This window comes from Trachurus japonicus, chromosome 18 (genome assembly GCF_045865225.1).
Source record: "Trachurus japonicus isolate A0001 chromosome 18, Traja_1.0".
In the NCBI taxonomy this organism is placed as follows: domain Eukaryota; kingdom Metazoa; phylum Chordata; class Actinopteri; order Carangiformes; family Carangidae; genus Trachurus; species Trachurus japonicus.
Genome location: NC_140924.1, coordinates 30,382,485 through 30,399,013, shown reverse-complemented (window position 1 = coordinate 30,399,013; position 16,529 = coordinate 30,382,485). Strand labels below are relative to the sequence as shown.

The 16,529-nt window shown below is 42.1% G+C and overlaps 1 protein-coding gene across 2 annotated transcripts; it reads right to left on the bottom strand.

The window, feature by feature from the left end:
* Positions 1–1,876: 1,876 nt before the first annotated feature.
* On the bottom strand, positions 1,877–15,926 carry ccdc149a (coiled-coil domain containing 149a). 2 transcript variants are annotated; one of them, XM_085760085.1, is made up of 13 exons: positions 15,722–15,910; positions 14,398–14,559; positions 14,244–14,282; positions 13,112–13,219; positions 12,852–12,968; positions 11,447–11,619; positions 11,014–11,086; positions 10,718–10,802; positions 9,866–10,010; positions 9,552–9,628; positions 8,637–8,669; positions 4,805–4,900; positions 1,877–3,098 (listed from the first exon to the last, which is right to left on the bottom strand). In XM_085760085.1, the coding sequence occupies exons 1-13, from the start codon at positions 15,770–15,772 to the stop codon at positions 2,563–2,565; spliced, it is 1,695 nt and encodes a 564-aa protein (XP_085616211.1). In that variant the 5' UTR covers positions 15,773–15,910; the 3' UTR covers positions 1,877–2,562. The 2 variants fall into 2 exon arrangements, with proteins under 2 accessions (XP_085616211.1, XP_085616212.1); XM_085760086.1 differs by lacking the exon at positions 8,637–8,669 and having other exon boundaries at positions 15,722–15,926.
* Between the last annotated feature and the right edge of the window lie 603 nt (positions 15,927–16,529).

Here is a 16,529-nt window from a genome sequence, read left to right as displayed (position 1 = left end):
TAAGGCAGGACAGACAATAAACATTGTCAGCTTCAATTCACATCACATGAATGTCTAAGTCTCCCACAGGAGCTGCCGATAGGGCTTCCACAGTCACAGTCGCATCCTCCCTGAATTAGACAATGCATCTCACTGCTGGGTTTTCCTGACAGATATGCAAAGCTCACTAATTTCTTTGAGGCATTCATATGCATAGGAGAAAAATCTGGTAAATTACTTTATGAGGAACCCAATGGTATCATCTTGCAATTTCAGCTCAGATTCCATCTGGTTTATAAACTTAACAAACTCTTTTGAAAAAAAAAAAAAAGAGTCTCGCTGCTGTGTGCCAAATCAGCTGCCTGGCACATGGCCGACACTGGGTACACACCATGGCTCCCTTGCTCGAATTCTGTCTCTCTCCTCGCCTCTATTTTGTGTCAGAGATTAAAAATAGCAAGTGGCCTTCTGCAGAATAAGCAGTTCATGGATTCTGGCTTTGACGCTGCGTTTGCCTGGAGAGGCCAGCTGTCACCTGCACGCAGGAAGAGTAGGCCTCACCACTGATTCTCAATACCCAGTGGGCTCTGGACTTTGGCTGGGAGACAAAACGGGCGTGTCCGTGCATCCATTTTACACTGCTGGGAAACTTCTGCTGTTTATAAGTTTGTTTTTCAAGTTACACAACCACGCTGCAGTGCTTGCTGGGTATGGTGTTGTGGCATTGAATTGAAACAGGAATATTCCTGTGACATCTCGCTGTAGATTTGTGATGCTGGAACAATGCTCTCCCAAGGCTGGAAGGAAGAGAATCAAGTTAAGCTGCTCTAATCTGTAAAACAATCAAAAGGCTGAGGCTGCTGCATTTAGAATTAATGAGAGACCAACCTTGTGAACACTTAGAAATTAGTCAGAGTGATTTTCTGCGGATTTGGCCTCATTTTCTGGTTCAGAACATCACCATCAAACAGCACATTCAAACAAATATTACACCCAGTTCACAAAGTCAGCTCCTGTGACAGAGGTGGAGTTGTGATCAGATAAAACTCCTACTTGTGTGGTTTCTAGCTGAAAGAGGGAGCTGATATCAACATCAGTCCAACTTTCAATGTCACTAGACCAGTGGGTCCCAACCTTTCTTTTCAGATATGCTGCTTTCATGTTCCAAAATTTATACTGATTTGGAACTGGGTGTTAAAATGACATTCATTATGCCAGAGTGAATATTGTTATAGTGTGCTCTCACACAACTGACAGGCTGGTCCAGTTTTCATTTGGAGCAGCACGAGCTGAACCATTTCTTCTTTATCTTACCAAATAATTTATGTTTTGAGTCACAGTCTTTCCACGAGGGCCCTGTGGTCGGGGTTCTGCAGTGGACAAATCTGATATTTTTTCCTGTGCTTAAAGGGATAGTTAAACATTTTGGCCTGAGACGGAGTTGTTTTCGAGGCAAATGAACGCGACAGGAACGTGCATCAGCAGTTTTGCATGAATTTACCTCGAAAACAACTCTGTCTGGTAACGTTCCGTTATTATCTCATAGCGTGGTGAATGTGCAGGTCACAACTTGTCCATCAGAGCGTTTTGGAGTTGTTGGATTGTGTATTTGATGAGGGAAACCAAGAAATCCCATAAGCCTCCTCCAGACAATTTTTATTTATTTAATTTAATTTAACCAGGTAAAAAAGACCCATTGAGATCAAGATCTCATTTTCAAGGGCGGCCTGGCCAATTAAAGGTACAGTAATGAACCTACTGCTATGACTATAGGGATTATGGGAATGGGCCAATTTGCCAAAATGTTGAACTATCCCTTTAAGGTATTTTTCTGACATGGGTCATGGGATTTTTACAACTGCTAGAAAGAAAAAAAAAAACAAACAGCCATCAATACTCCAGGTTTATGTATTCATATTTATAAATATCAGTTAATATTTCCACATATAAGGCACATGTAGTCTCATCTGAATATCATCTTCTAAATGAGGCAAAATAAAAAGTAAACAACTGGTAGGATTCACCTGTACAGCTGGACTGACATCAATAAAATCTTTTATGTCAACATGATTCATTTACATATGACTACAACACATTCATTACAAGTTTTGGTGAGCCAATTTGGATTCCCCCGTGAGAGAAATGCAGCACTCAACCCTTTACTGGCATCCCCAAGGAAGAGGGAGAGAAGCAAACAATTGGGATTATCTTATCGCAAGGGAGAGGAAGGAGAGAATATGGGGACCTAGAGTTGAGGCTGCCACATTTTTTATTTTCAAAGCTACATTCTTCCTGTAGGGCACGAAGTTTGCAACTCCATTGATTCCAAGATTGTCTGTTCCTGCGCAGTAACAAGCCTGTCTAGATACAAATGCACCTCCGGCTCTGTCAACGGTGGATGAAAAGTGAAAGTGTGAAAGTGTTTTCTCTGTGTTCTATTGACTAAAACAGAGCTGTCAGGCGGAACGGGGAGCTGGTGAGTGGTGGCTACGTTGTGAGAATGCAACTAGGGATGATTAATGCAATCATCAATAAGGACGAGACGGACAGGGATTTAAATAAACTGCTTTCTGTGAATTAAGATCAAGCCAAGTTGGCGCTATGACAGGTGTCACTCTGCGCTCTCTCCCCTCTACTTGACACCTCTGTGCCCTGGTTCTCTGGGATTGACATAGAGACTTCTACATGTTCTGGTGCATTATTAGACTCATTGTCCTGGGTTTGGCAGGGCTGATCTCGCACCTCTGAATGATTGACAGAGGCTTGTTTAATTGGAAGCCATGGAAGGTCTGATTCAGTGTGCAGCACATCCAGCGCCAACGCCGCCTCTTCCCCTTCCTCCACCGTGGAACCTATTTCTTCATCTTCGACCCCTTCCTCCTCGTGCCCCGCCTCCTCCACCGGACTCCGCCCCTCCTCCTCCGTTCCTCCGTCTTCATCCAGGGTCACCGTTTCTCCCCCTCTCCTGTCCGTCCCATTCGTCTCCGCCCCTGCGAGAGGCTCCAGACGGTTGAGCAGCGCAGGTGTGTCTTCCCCGCTGACGCCATCTGTGCCGAGGTCGCTGCCAGCCGTGTGGCATTCCCATGGCGATTCATGTGAACTCCTGTCGTCCGACGCAACTGGGAGATGGGTGATGAGACAACTGGTCATTTTAATTGCTCGCTTGATCTGCGGTCATTAGAAAACAAGCACTTTTGCTCGGTTTGGTTGCTCTAAATATAAGACTGGTTTTGATTAGCTGGCACGGTTTGCATGCCTTTCTACCAAATGTGTGTTTTGCAATTCATAATTTGTTGATGAAGGATAAAAGGCTAAACTGATGATTAAAATTGCTGCAATTGATTTCCTGAATGGCATAATTTGTAGGGTCTACAATACATTTTCAAAGAAGAAGAAAAAAAAATGCATACAAAGGCAATTAAAAACAGCCAGTGATAATTTTGAAAATATTACCAGCAGTCTATCAAAGGTCCCATATTGCAGCAATTGAGATTTCCATATCTTTCTTGATTATAAAGCCCATTTAGATTCTACAGTAATAATGTGGAAGTATCAAAAAGCTTGGTTCACAGAGAAATACACAGCTTTTATTCAGAGACTGAACCTTAAAAACAAGCTGTCAAGGCTGCTGTAAATTTGTGATGTCACAGCAAAGCAGTCACAATCAGTTATTCCTTGGAAGAAAGCCTGAGAGAGATATAAGCACTGAGTTGGTTTTTGATACTTAAACCACAAATATATCTTCTCATAGCTCAACACTATGAACACAAGACAAGTGTAAAATACAAAATCTTTTACATTACTGTAAGAAAATCATATATTTCTGTCCTTATGACAGAGGAGTGACAAAAATATATGATCTCTTTTTTAAACTGATGCACCACTGGGGTGTCTTATTTTGCATATCTTACTATTGCTTGCTCTTTCTTTCTACTGATGCGGATGAGAGCGATGAGATGCTGATGAGAGCACACATCATGGTAATGTATTAGCTGCAGGAAAAATGCTGTTACAAAGAGTTTGGTAAAAAAAAAAAAAAAAAGCTCTGCCTGTTGATTCTCAGGGCAATGGGCTACGTCTATCCCTTCACGACCCAGGAAGTCTTTTCAAGCCCAAAGTTTGAAATGAAAATGTGATAGAATAAAAAAAAAAGTTAATTCAGAGGAAAACATAAGAGAAACTTTCCTCTTTTGGGGCTATACCACTGTGTCAATGTAGAAAGTTATTTCAATTACTTATGTGACTGAAGTGCTTCCATGGCAACAGGCTAAATATAGCAGCAGTGCCCCAGACAACGGGACACAAGACAAGTGTGACGCCCCGCATCTCAGCAACAGCAACAGCTTAGTTCTGCTTCTTTCTGCCAAAATATGCTCTCACTTTGGTGATTACTGACCCATATTTGTGGATGTGCAGACAAAAAGGTTAAAGACTGCACACTGAATCCCAGCCACCTTGTCCCCGCACATACACACACACACAAACACATGCAGGAAGAAAAGCAACGTTACTTGAACTGGCATCCATATTAATGCCCCTCACCCCAACCCTCCTCCCCTTTCAAAGAGAAGATGGCAGAAGTTTCTGAATGTCAGCGGGCGAGAATTTGCTTCACATTTCCAAAATGCCATGGCATTTGGGCAGCTTGCACCAATGAGAAACAGAGACGGAGTGGAGGCGGGAAGGGGAAGGACTTGGTGTTAAACATGGAAGAAAGCGAGGAGTGTTTAGCACGTAGCGGCTAATTACAGTGTTTATGCCGTTAGCGGTGGGTGCTCTTATCAATGGGAGGAGAAGCCGGCTGCACACACAATTACACACTCACCTTTGGGTGGCTGCGCTCGGTTCGGCTGCGATGGGACACGTGTCGGGTGAAGCTGTGGTTGATGGTTGTCGTTCAGCGCGATGCTGTCTCGCGTCCCTGTGACACCGCCATCAGAGGACATAAAGTCATCGTTACTTTCACTTGCAAATGAAAACAAAGACACAAAGTGAGTGACAGGAAGAGTTTTACAAGAGGTTTGCTCACGATGGGAATGGATGGGATTCATCCAAGCACAAGTATGATGCTGCAATGTAAGTGCTTTCACATGGCGTACAAACACATGTATGCATTGGAGTGCTTACAGGAAGTGGCTTCAGCTCCCTGTCATCTGTCTTCATTAGTGATGGCTGCGTGCCTCTTAGGCTGACACCATATGCTACTCATAGGAGACTACGCGCTACGAAACCAGACATCACAAATATACACACAGCAAAACTATATGCACAGAAGCATGTAAAATCTGGAAGCGTGCACATCAGCCTCTGCCTCAGAGAAACCCTGCGAATAGACACAAGCCCGCCTGGTTCTCTGACCGCTCGAGTGTGAGGCACAAAAACAAACAGAAAGAATGAGAAAATGGATGACTGGGTGACACGATGCGTGAGAATCATGAATGGTGAACGGAGACCATATTGTTATGAATGCAGTCCATACTGTTGTGGATGCTCGCTGTTTACACTCGCAGGGACGAGGGAGGGGGGGCTGTTTGGATTCTGGGGCATCTGCAAATAAAGGTGTCATGATGTTGCCTTATTTCTTTTAGAGAGAATATTAACTGATTCATCATGTTTGGGGATTTTCAGCAGTGTGGCTGAGGGGAAGACAATCTGTCTGATGAGAGGGCCAGACTGCGTCAGCAATATGATGAATTGCCACAAATGTACAGACATTCATGGACCAAAGAGAATGAATCCTAAAGACTAAGACTTTGGCGTCGGCTGACTTTTCCTCTAGTGCCATCATGAGGTTATCATTTGTGATTTTGACTGAATGTCTAAGCATCTATTGGATGGGATGTCAGGATGAATGATCGCTCTGTTGACCCCAGGTGAAAGTTTCAACAAGTTTTTTTGATTTATGATCAGATACCTGCAGATGAATAACACTCCCATCAGTAAACTGTGTTTGAGCTAAATAAAGTTAGCTGTCAGATACCACATTCACCACATTTGTTTGATTACACTAAATACTGTAGCAGCATGTTAGCATTGCCACCGTGCACACTAGTGTGTTGACATTGTTTGTTTTGTTGTTAGCTTGTCTTTTGTTTGTTTTTATTTTAATGCTCTTTATTTTCACTATGTAAATGGATATCTCATGTACAAAGGGTAGGCAAAATAAACTATTGCTTCAGCCTACACCTTTTGGTTGCATGTATTACTGACCAATCTATGCATTTTGTCAGTCTCTTCTTTTTTAATCGACCAAATGAATAAATAAACTAAACATAAGAGTTTAGTTTGTCTCGCAAAGTTGTGTTTTTCCTAAATGTACCCTTTAATCACAAAATAACAATTTAACTTCTAAAATTTCAATGTCGATAAATGTCTCGACAGGATTTTAACTCAGTCAATGAAATCTGAAAAATCTAGGTGATTAATGAAAATGAAGCCATTAAGCAGTTGGACTCATTGACTTGCAACGCTGCCCACAACGACCCAGTACAACCAGACTCCTAACAGTCATATCAACTGCAACAAAAAATCTCTACATCAGTGATTGGTATAATAATCACATGTCTGTGATTTCATGATGTATCGATAAAAAGGAATTTCTGCATCTAAACTCTGCCTTTGCCCTGAGCTGTATTGGTTTTTGGAGAAAATAGCAGATTCTTCAGTGCCATAGTGTCATACCACAGCTGTCTGAAGACAAAGAGTGGAGAAGAGTCCTTCACTAAGTGCAGATAACTGGCCTGTAGTGTTAAGACTAGGCCACTGCATCCAAGCCCATTTTTCAAGTTTCAAGAGAGGGGCCTGAGGGGATTTCTGCAGACTGCTCTTTTAAAGCCAGTAATATGGTGATGCTGGTTATCAGGTATGCAGAGCGAGGCCAGGACTCAGCATAGCGGTGTATTTCCTAGAGGCTGTCAGCACAGCAGGCAGGAAGCATCAGTGACTTCGCCCCGTCATCTAACCACCTCACCACTCTCTCACAAATATACAACGTACTGTAGATCCATATGCACCCATCCTGCAAAGGATGACAGACCTTTCTGCTCGACACGACATCCCCAACGCACCAGATCATAAACTCTACATCACAGACATGAGAGACGGAAAAGACGAGACGGGGAGGGGAGGAGGGAGGGAGGGGGAGAAAAAAAAAGTCTGTCACTGAACCAAAACGAGCCATGTGGGTGCGTTCAGTATCCACCTCTGTCTGTTCAATATCTGATGCACTCTGTGTTACATATCAGCTTGTGTTCATTCAGCTTTGGGGGTGGGGGTGGGGGTGGACTAGGAAGGAGGGGGTGCACTGGAGGGATCTATCAATCACAACTTTATCTGACTCACTGCATCAATGTGATTGTTATTGTTTTCCGCTCTCTCTCACCCGGAGACAATGTAGTCACCTCTAGTGCTCTCCAGGCCTCAGGTAGGCCAGCCAAGGCCCTCTATCCTATCCTGTTTGCCTTTAATATCCATCAGCCCAACTTCATATCACATCAAGGCCACAGACGCTCACATCTCTCTCGATATCTCCGTCTCCCTAACTGTGGTGGACAGCGTGGTCGTCAGGCACTCTGGGCCCTCGCCTACAAATTCCCTAATAACGGCACATTCCCCTAAATGTGTTTGTAATGTGGGCAATCATTTTCAGTAATGGATGCTTGTCAGTTTTATGGCAGTGAGAATGACGGTCTCATGACAGGGCACCTCCATCCAGCCGCAGCCCCTCCGCCTCGCCGGCTCCACTCATACGCGACGCAACATCTCCCTCCAGTGGGGATAAAAGGGAAGTGTTTTCTGGGTGGGTAAAACCTGTCTCCGGGTTGAATTAGGAGGGAGAGCATTCAGTTTTTATACTTCGGTTTAGTTTCCCTGAGGACGGTGGGGGAGTTGTTTACAGGAGGGGAACAGTTGGCAGCCGTGTCTCTTTGCCAAAAGTGAAGGCTGTTACAGATACAGTGTACATCAAAGTATTTCTTCTAAACGCATGAATGTGGGCGCAAAAAACTAAGTAGGTGTTGTATACTGTATGTAATTGTGGTTTTGAATACAAATATTTGGGTCATGAATTCTTACTGTGCTCCACAAATTAAAGGAGCATTTTCTTCTATTGAGGAGAGTTTTGAGAGCATATTTCTCTGTTTATTTCTCCTCTCACTCTTGTTTGGTTTGGTTCTGTTGATCACAATCAGTTTCTTCTCTTTTCTCTGACAGTCCGCAACATACTGTATATCTGTCTATTCTCAGGCAGCCTTCAGCCTTTTCTGTTATGATTTATGATTCAAGTTCTTGTCGGTGAGAATCTGAATGCATTTTAAAATGGACAAACAGAACAGTAATGTGCTGCCTTAAAAAGGTCTCCACTGCCTTGAAAACATTCTCAACCCCAATGTTCACAAGGAATCTTTTATTTTTTTTCATCTTGGGCGTATAATTTAAGACAGGACTACTGGACCAAAAAGAGTCAGTGTGTGATATTCAGGTTGCCTGGCTGATTCAGTGGTGTCATGAACGGACACATGAGCGGGTGGTCAATGGAGTCGACACACTGCAAACGGTGGGCATGAGGTGACATGCTTTCTGGGCGTCTGCCCAGATTTGTCCTGGCATGACATAGTGGAGGGCATGGATGGGCTAAGTGGGGCAGAAGGAATACATACTCCCAATTCCCACAGATACATGGTAGGTCAAGCCTGAGACGCAGTGAGAGAGGAGAGAAAGCAAACTGTTATGAACATAAATCCTCATTAATGTATTTGGATTAAAACAGAGAAGAAGTGAAATAGATCTAAACCAGCTGCCGAGCTTTAACAATTACATAAAACATTCTTGGGTTATTAATCAAAAGCAGATTACTGTATAGGGAGGGTTCAAAAACCTTTTCCTCTAAAATTTCTAAACATATTAACTATAACGGGAACAGTAATTATAGCACTGTTTACAGTGAGTTACTTGCAAGTTTTCTTTTTAACATTTACGGTACAGTAAACACACACACGGTTATGTTTGCTAATGGTGCAGTGTGATTGCAGGTTCTTTTGTTATGCTACGCACCAATCAGGTTGAGGAATATGCAGTAATACTGAACCACTCTCTCATCTAGAGTGCTGCTTACACACACACACACACTGAGACTGGTGCATTACATATGGAGCAGTTGATGTTTTCATAAGAAACCACAGCTGGATTTTTTTTTCTAACAGACTTTGCTGTGTTTACATATTCTTAAAACCCACTGCTTACAACCTGAATTACAAAAACAAATGTACATAATTGTAAGATGATTGACTATCATGATTATTTTACACACAAGTTACAGTAATTTGTATCCATGACAAATTACTGTGCTGCTGGAATACAGCTCATTAAGAGAGAACGCTATGAAATGAATCACCAGTTGTTTGTTTCATACTTTCATAAGCTCAGAACAACAATCAAATTACTGTTATTACTGTAATTGTTTAATAACTGAACTGAGCTTGATGTTACTTGATATACTAAATTATGGTGAGACTTTCAAGATTTCATTCATGTTTTTTTTGATAGAAGCTTTAACTCTCGGACTTAAAACCCACCTGGAAGGCTCCACAGCCCTGAAACCTCCAAGGTCTTCAGCTTTCTTTCCAGATCTGCAACTCTGTTTCCCAGGATCCTGCAGACCAAGTAGGGAAGGGTCAGGTTACTGGTGGTGACTGACGAATAGTGTGTGCATGTGGAGTGTTTGCCTTGGAGGTGGAGGAGGATTCTCAGAACAGGTCGGCAAACATTGTAAAAGTGTGAAGTAATTGAATTTTTAGGATGACCCATATTAAAAAAAAGTACATTATGCAGTCAGCAGAGGAGCAGGTGAGAGTTCCTCCAACATCATTATAACGTGCCTTCTCCGTACCTGTTAGTGTGCCTCTGGTGCTGGATGACCAGATTCTTCTCGTGGATGGTCTCCAGCAGAGCCGTGGCCAGGGACTTGAGGTCGGAGATGGACTGAGGTGTGGCTGGCAGACTGCAGCCCTGCTCCTCCAGGAGCATCTCCTGGACTGAAGAGGAGGGGGAGGGAGGCAGAGGAAACATACGAGTGAATAGAAGCAAATAACAGACAGAGGGGAGGAAGTTATTTTTATTAAGCCAGATGTCTGTGATGAAAACATGGCCTCGAATACTGACGGCATTTTGTATAATAACTTAAATTCTGTCAGTAACGCAGCAATAAAACTTTGACAAAATGGTAAAAAAAAAGGATAAAAGAAAGAACAGGGTGATATAGCAAGAGACAGGGAAAACAGCACGACAAGAGGAAGACAGAGTTAGAAGCAGCTGTCTACTAGGTGACACTCTCCTAACTTTAACTCTAGAGCCCACTGTGCTGCTTCTGCCAGCAACTGTCAGTCATCATGGCAGGCTCATTTCCCTGCCAGTGGTGCTCTCTACCACTCAGAATACAATTAGTAACCCAGCTGGTGCCCGGGCGGCGGCTTGAAGGATCGGCAAAAAGAAAGAAAAGAGAAAAAAAAAAAGAGAGTGATGATGATTCACGGTTTGTAACAAAAAGGTGTTTTAAGACGATTTGTTAAACTGAAAGAAGAATCAGTTGCAGAGTTTATCTGATCAAAACCTATCCGACATGTTCTGAAACAAACGTGATGGGAAAATGTTTCATACGGTTTTCAGATGCGCTGCTCTGGCACCTATCTGTGTCTGAATTTAAAGAGAATTCAAAGTGAGCTGAAGCGTTTGTGTTTTCCACCTTGTTTGGCTGAGAGGACTCCGGTGAGGGGACTGCTGTTTGATTTCCCATATGTGCTGGAGTTTTTCCTCCTCTCAAGAGCTGTCTGTAGGGAAGCGCAAGACACAAGAATAAAAGCCGGGCCCTGCCATGTTTGATGAACATTTTAAATAAAAAGCAGCCTCTTTTACACTTAGTGAATATGCATAAGAATACAAATTCTGTGAAAACACATGGATTTTGTCAGGATTTATATGCCTGCAAAAAAAAAAAAAAACCTTTACATTTACATTTTAATAGAGCTGCACCATCTGTACCTTGTACTTCATGATGTTTGATTTCAGCAGATTCACCTCCTCTTGCAGTTGGCTGAAACGTTCATGCAAATACCTATAGTAACAACAATTAAATTCCCAATCAGAGGAGTCCGTGCACACATAACAAGATTGATGAGATGAGCATGCAGATTACGTGCAAAACATAACAGAGACTAATTTTTTTTTTAAACAGAAGCTCAGAGAATAATGAATATTTTCAATATGAAACATGGAAAACTGTTGAAATTTGGAAACAACTAATCACAGATAAGAATAAGTAGTTCAAATCATATGCTGTGATAAAGACTGATTAAAAATAGTGCAATTATTTTTTTATCCAGTTAGTATTTGAAGCTTGTGGATCAGGCTTAAAATAATCTGACTACTGACAGTGGCTCTGTCCTTTAGATATCTACCTCGAGGTCCCACTCACCTGTTTTCCATGCAGAGGGCGTCCACATCAATGATGCGGGCCTCGCGGTTGCCCAGGATGTGGTTGAGCTCCACGTTGAGTCGATCGGCCTTCTCCCTGAACACGTTGCGCTCTGCCTTCACGTCCTGCAGCTCGTCTGTCAGAGCCTTCACATTGTGCTCCATCTCCTCCATCTGGAATCGGGCAAAACAAAACAAAAAAGTGCTTGAGCTGCTGAAAGGTTTAAATGACTGATATTTCAAAGCTTTGTTTACTTAGAGTTTGCTGAGATTGCATCCACTGTTTTCAGCATTCAGCACCTTAGGAACTTGCAACTCCACAACTTATTGCAACCGAGTGGCTCCGCTCGGGCAGATAGAAATCATGTGTCTTGCTTGAGAACATCAACAGCAGGTTAAAAGGTATTGTTTCATCAATATAACACAGTCCAATACGACCCCATCACAGCCTCAAAAGGGTAAATCTTAAGAGCCTCGTGAAGGCTGTATGTACAGCACAGAGAATGATGGGAGTGGTGGGGTGAGAGTCTTTCCAACTGAAGTGAGCAATGTCCCTGATGCATAATGCACAATGTGAATGAACTGTGTTATGAACTACTGAAGCTGTTTAAGAAATATGTGATGGATTTCTCTCTGTATCATTACTCACTTTTTGACAAAGTAGTTCCATGGACTGTGGAGCCACAGGAACCAAATTCAGAAATCTAAGCAGGGAATAAAAACACAGACTCTCTTTTGCACTTAAGGCCAAATTAATCTGATAATGAATTAAGAGTAAGAGACAATAGTGGCAGAGTCCCAACCTAGTCATTGTAAGAATGACTTCTCTTCATCCTGCATCTATCATTCTAGTGAGGAAGGTGACAGCATAAGTTGGTTCTTTATGTTTATCAATTCAACAAAAAATGTCTATTTGGCTGCCACTCCAAGAACAATGCTGAGCGATGGGGCGCTGTGTGGTGCTGTGGATAGAGCAGGCGCCCCATATGCAGAGGCTATAGTCCTTGCTGCAGTCAGGCCCGGTTCGAATCCTGCATTGGACGGCCCTTTACTGCATGTCATTCCCCATTTCCTGTTTCTTTCAACTATACTGTCAAATAAAGGCAAAAAAAAGCCCCAAAATATACTTAGAAAAAACAAAACAATGCTGAACCAACCCAAACCTGTTGCAACTCCTATAACTTAAAATAATACTATTATAGAGGGGATCTGACAGTCACCTGGGTCTAAATTTCCAATCAAAATTAAAAAGAAAAAAAAGGGTTAATTGTAGGATATACAATGTATTTTTCAGTAAGTGTTTGGGGTAATTGAAAATTCACTGTATCTGCACTGAAAATATGTCAATGTGACACAGTCATCAATGTTTTATATTGTTATATAGAGAGAAAGAGAAATGTAGAAACCTGTAGCCCTGCTCTCTCTAGCTGCTGGACCAGATCCTCACGCTCATGAGCAGGGAAGTGGCGCACTCCCACCTCCTCATCCCCCAGCCTCTGGCGAGTGATCGTCATTCTAAGGAGCTGTAGAAACAAATAAAACATGTTAAATTCACTGCCTCTCTTAAACACATCTACAGGCACAAGCCTAAGTGAGGTGGTCGGGTCAAATGAGTGGTATTTAAACTGCAATTTAAGTTTATGTGTGGTGCCACTGGTAACTTCACCTTGTTGTCCCCCTGGGCCTCTGCAAGCCTCTGAGTCAGCTCCTTCACCTCCTCTGCGAGCTGCTTCGCTCGCTCCCTCGAGTCCCTCAGCAGCTGAGCCAGGTTCACCTGAGAAGACGGTGGAGAGGATGAGAAAAAAAACATGAATGGACAGAGAAAACACAGCTGGTTCAATTCCTCTTACACAACAATGAAAACAAACACACCACAAACCATTCAATTAGACCACAACTTACAGAGGAATAACAGGGAACACGCAGAAACCATTACGTGCCATCAAACACATTGAGCCCATACGACTAAATAGTGTACTTCAGGATGAACAGACTGCAGGGACAAAGATAGAGCATGAGGCTGAGAGAAAATACACTCAGTTACTTCTTGGCAAAGACCAATGTCTCCCTTTTAATCACTCAGAGCAGTCACAGCTCTTTTCACAACTATCACAGATGGAATGCTGAAAATATGAAAATATCAAATCTTAATTAATTTAACTAATACAAGAAGTACAGTACATAATCACATAATAAACTGGCTGATATATGAGCCATATAAAAACAGCATCAGAACCAGAAAACTCTCTCAGTCACTTCCTGGTCTAAATAATAACATCCTCATACTTCATTTCTACAACCACATTGCAATAAACACCTTATTCACTGTGTGCATGTCGGCCTTCTCCTTTTCTTAATGCTCACTCATGCCTGTTTGCTGTTTGTCCTCTAAAAATATGAGTCATTTTTTATTATTGCAGCTCTTTAACTGTGGTTGGCAAAATATCCTTGAAAGCACCACTATGCAGTTGCACAAGTGTCTCACAAGATCCACCCACACCCTTGGGAGAGATGTCACCCCTAACTGAAGTAATCTGGTCAAGTAAGTGTCTTGAAATGTCCTTAGTAACCATTCAAGTCTACATGGTGAAAGCTGACCTATTCCGTTGTCCCAAAGTCATCATGTGATCTGTGTTTGTTTAGTAATATGAGGTTGTTTGTCCATTGAGATCCTTTGCACTCAGGTTCTTATGCCCTCCAAGAACAATATCATTTAATCACATCATAGAATTTACACTGTAACTTAATAAAAGCACATTTTTTTTAGCACTAGTGTAAGTATGAAATCAGACACTTACTTGATTGCGTTTTTCTGGAGGCAACGATGGATCACCATCCTGAAACATTGAAAGAATTACACAACTAGAATAAGCTTCATCATCAAATAGCAACTATCTCATCCTCGTCAGCACAATGAAGCCCTATGAATATGGACAGATGAACATCACTCACAATGAGTTCCCTGTACTTCTTCTTGAGTCCCTGGTGGCGCTCCCTCAGCTGGTTGGCCATCAGCTTGTACTGGTCTCTCTCCTGCTGACACGTGTCCAGCTCTTTGGACAGAATGAGCAGGGCCTCCTTCTTACTCTCCAGTTTACGCTTACACACCAGGAACTAACCACACACACACACACACAAGGATAGAACAGGGAGGAGAGACATCATCGGATACATTGATGAATACAGTTAACTGTATCTATTTTGCTTGGTAATTTCCTACAGTCTCTAATGTGACATGGAAAACCTGACTGCACAAATGATACCAACCCAGACCAGTTCCACACAGGTTGAAAAACACACACTGGGATCAAGTGTTTAAAGTGTAGATAAGACAGGAGCAGGAGGTAGAGTAAACCTTGATAGCCGTCAGACCAGCTCATAACCAAATTAAACACCAGCTGCTTTCACAGAGGCGATTACAGCAGTGTGTAGTAAAGTTTGTAGTATGGTTTGTATTTAATGCTTGTTCACATTTATATATTTGGATTTGATAAGTAAAGTTTTCTAAATTTCTAAACTTTAAACTTAATTCCTGATCAACCAAGCATTTCGAATAGCCACAGTTTGCTCCATAGACTTAAGAAGAAGTGGTTTTCATCATTAGATTATCAAGTCACCTCTTTCACCCACAGGGAGGATGTTCCTTGTTAACCACAACTGAATGAACAGACCCTCGGGGCAGGAAGAATTTCTAAATATATGATTCATCCAGGTTTCTCAATGCTGATGAAAATACATTACCCCTACTTGATCAGCTATGTCTCCCTCTGCATTCCTGTTTCTTTAATGTGGACTGCGACTGACTACCATTTAATTCATACGGAGTTGACGTTATCTAAAGGCTGTTTTCTTAATACCGTGAATACATTACAATGCCTGCTAATTTGGGTAATGTATGGACTTATTTGCCCTTTAACAGCAAAAAGATACGTTGTCAATGACTCGTATATTCAAAACGTCTGCATGTCAGTGGTTAAACGCGGTCCCACAGGTGGCTCATATCTGGTTAACATCACCACATGTGTAGAAGAGGTGGGCAGGAGCGTCATTAGAGTGGGATGCTATCGGCCTGACAGAATAGCATGCTAGCTCACCCCATCAATAACCAGTCTTATCTAGCTAAACACGACAAAGCAGAGTTTGGTAATGTGATATTTGACAGCTCCTCCGTGTTTCAATCCAACGGACCGAGCTCGTTCCATATGGAGCAAGGGAAGCGTCCACAGAGACAGCCCGCCTCGGAGGCTGCTCTCCCCGGTGTCCGCCGCTCACTTACCTCGCTGACGAGCCCCTGCCAGTCGCTCTCGCTCCTTTTGGAAGACTGCATTTTGCATTATCCGAAATATTAGACCACAATGTCGAGACACAGGCTGCCCCCCCTCAGCCTCCGTCCGAGCAGCCTCGACAACACCTACTCCCGTTTGTTTATCCTGCAACGTCACTTTTGCTGGCTCCTCTGTCAAGTCGCGTGGGGTGAGACTGAGGTGAAAAATGGCTTCCGGTATAAGAATAAAAATAAAATGAACAAAGAACAGGTTTTGCGCAATTATTAAATTTCAATATGATACACTGAGTTTTCTCTTTAATTTGGAAATAACGCCCCGAGAGGAATTAATGGGATGGCTTTTAATCAGAGGAAATGGAAGTTTCCTTCACAATAAAAGCACAAAACCAGTCACAAAAATGACAGAAGAGCGTCTTTTTATTATGGCAAAACATGATGTAATACACATCATACAAAAAAATGTCCTGTTTACATTAAGCTCTTTGATAAGACTGAATTCATCTTAATGTGTCCCCTTTTTCAACCATATAAATATACATAAATACAAAATTCATGAAAACATCCAATAAAATTGCACTTATGAAGAACAGTGTCATGGAAAACAGTTATTTACAATACATAAATAAATTCTAAATATTTATGGCTCATCCTAAAGACACATTTACCTGATCTTGTCAGTGTTACAAAATTCAAAATATAAATGAATTTAAAGATATAAAAATACAGTGGTTTCATTAAATGAATTCACCAATTAATGAGTATGTATCCTACAGTAAACAATCTTGAGATATAGTCATTC

What these genes read in the sequence shown, in the direction of transcription:
- ccdc149a (XM_085760085.1), bottom strand. Translation starts at nt 15,772, where the DNA reads ATGCAGTCTTCCAAAAGGAGCGAGAGCGACTGGCAGGGGCTCGTCAGC. An exon ending in GGCAGGGGCTCGTCAGCGAG is followed by an intron (nt 14,560 to 15,721) that starts GTAAGTGAGCGG and finishes GTGTGTGGTTAG; the next exon opens with TTCCTGGTGTGTAAGCGTAA. An exon ending in CCGAGCGCAGCCACCCAAAG is followed by an intron (nt 3,099 to 4,804) that starts GTGAGTGTGTAA and finishes CCCATCTCCCAG; the next exon opens with TTGCGTCGGACGACAGGAGT.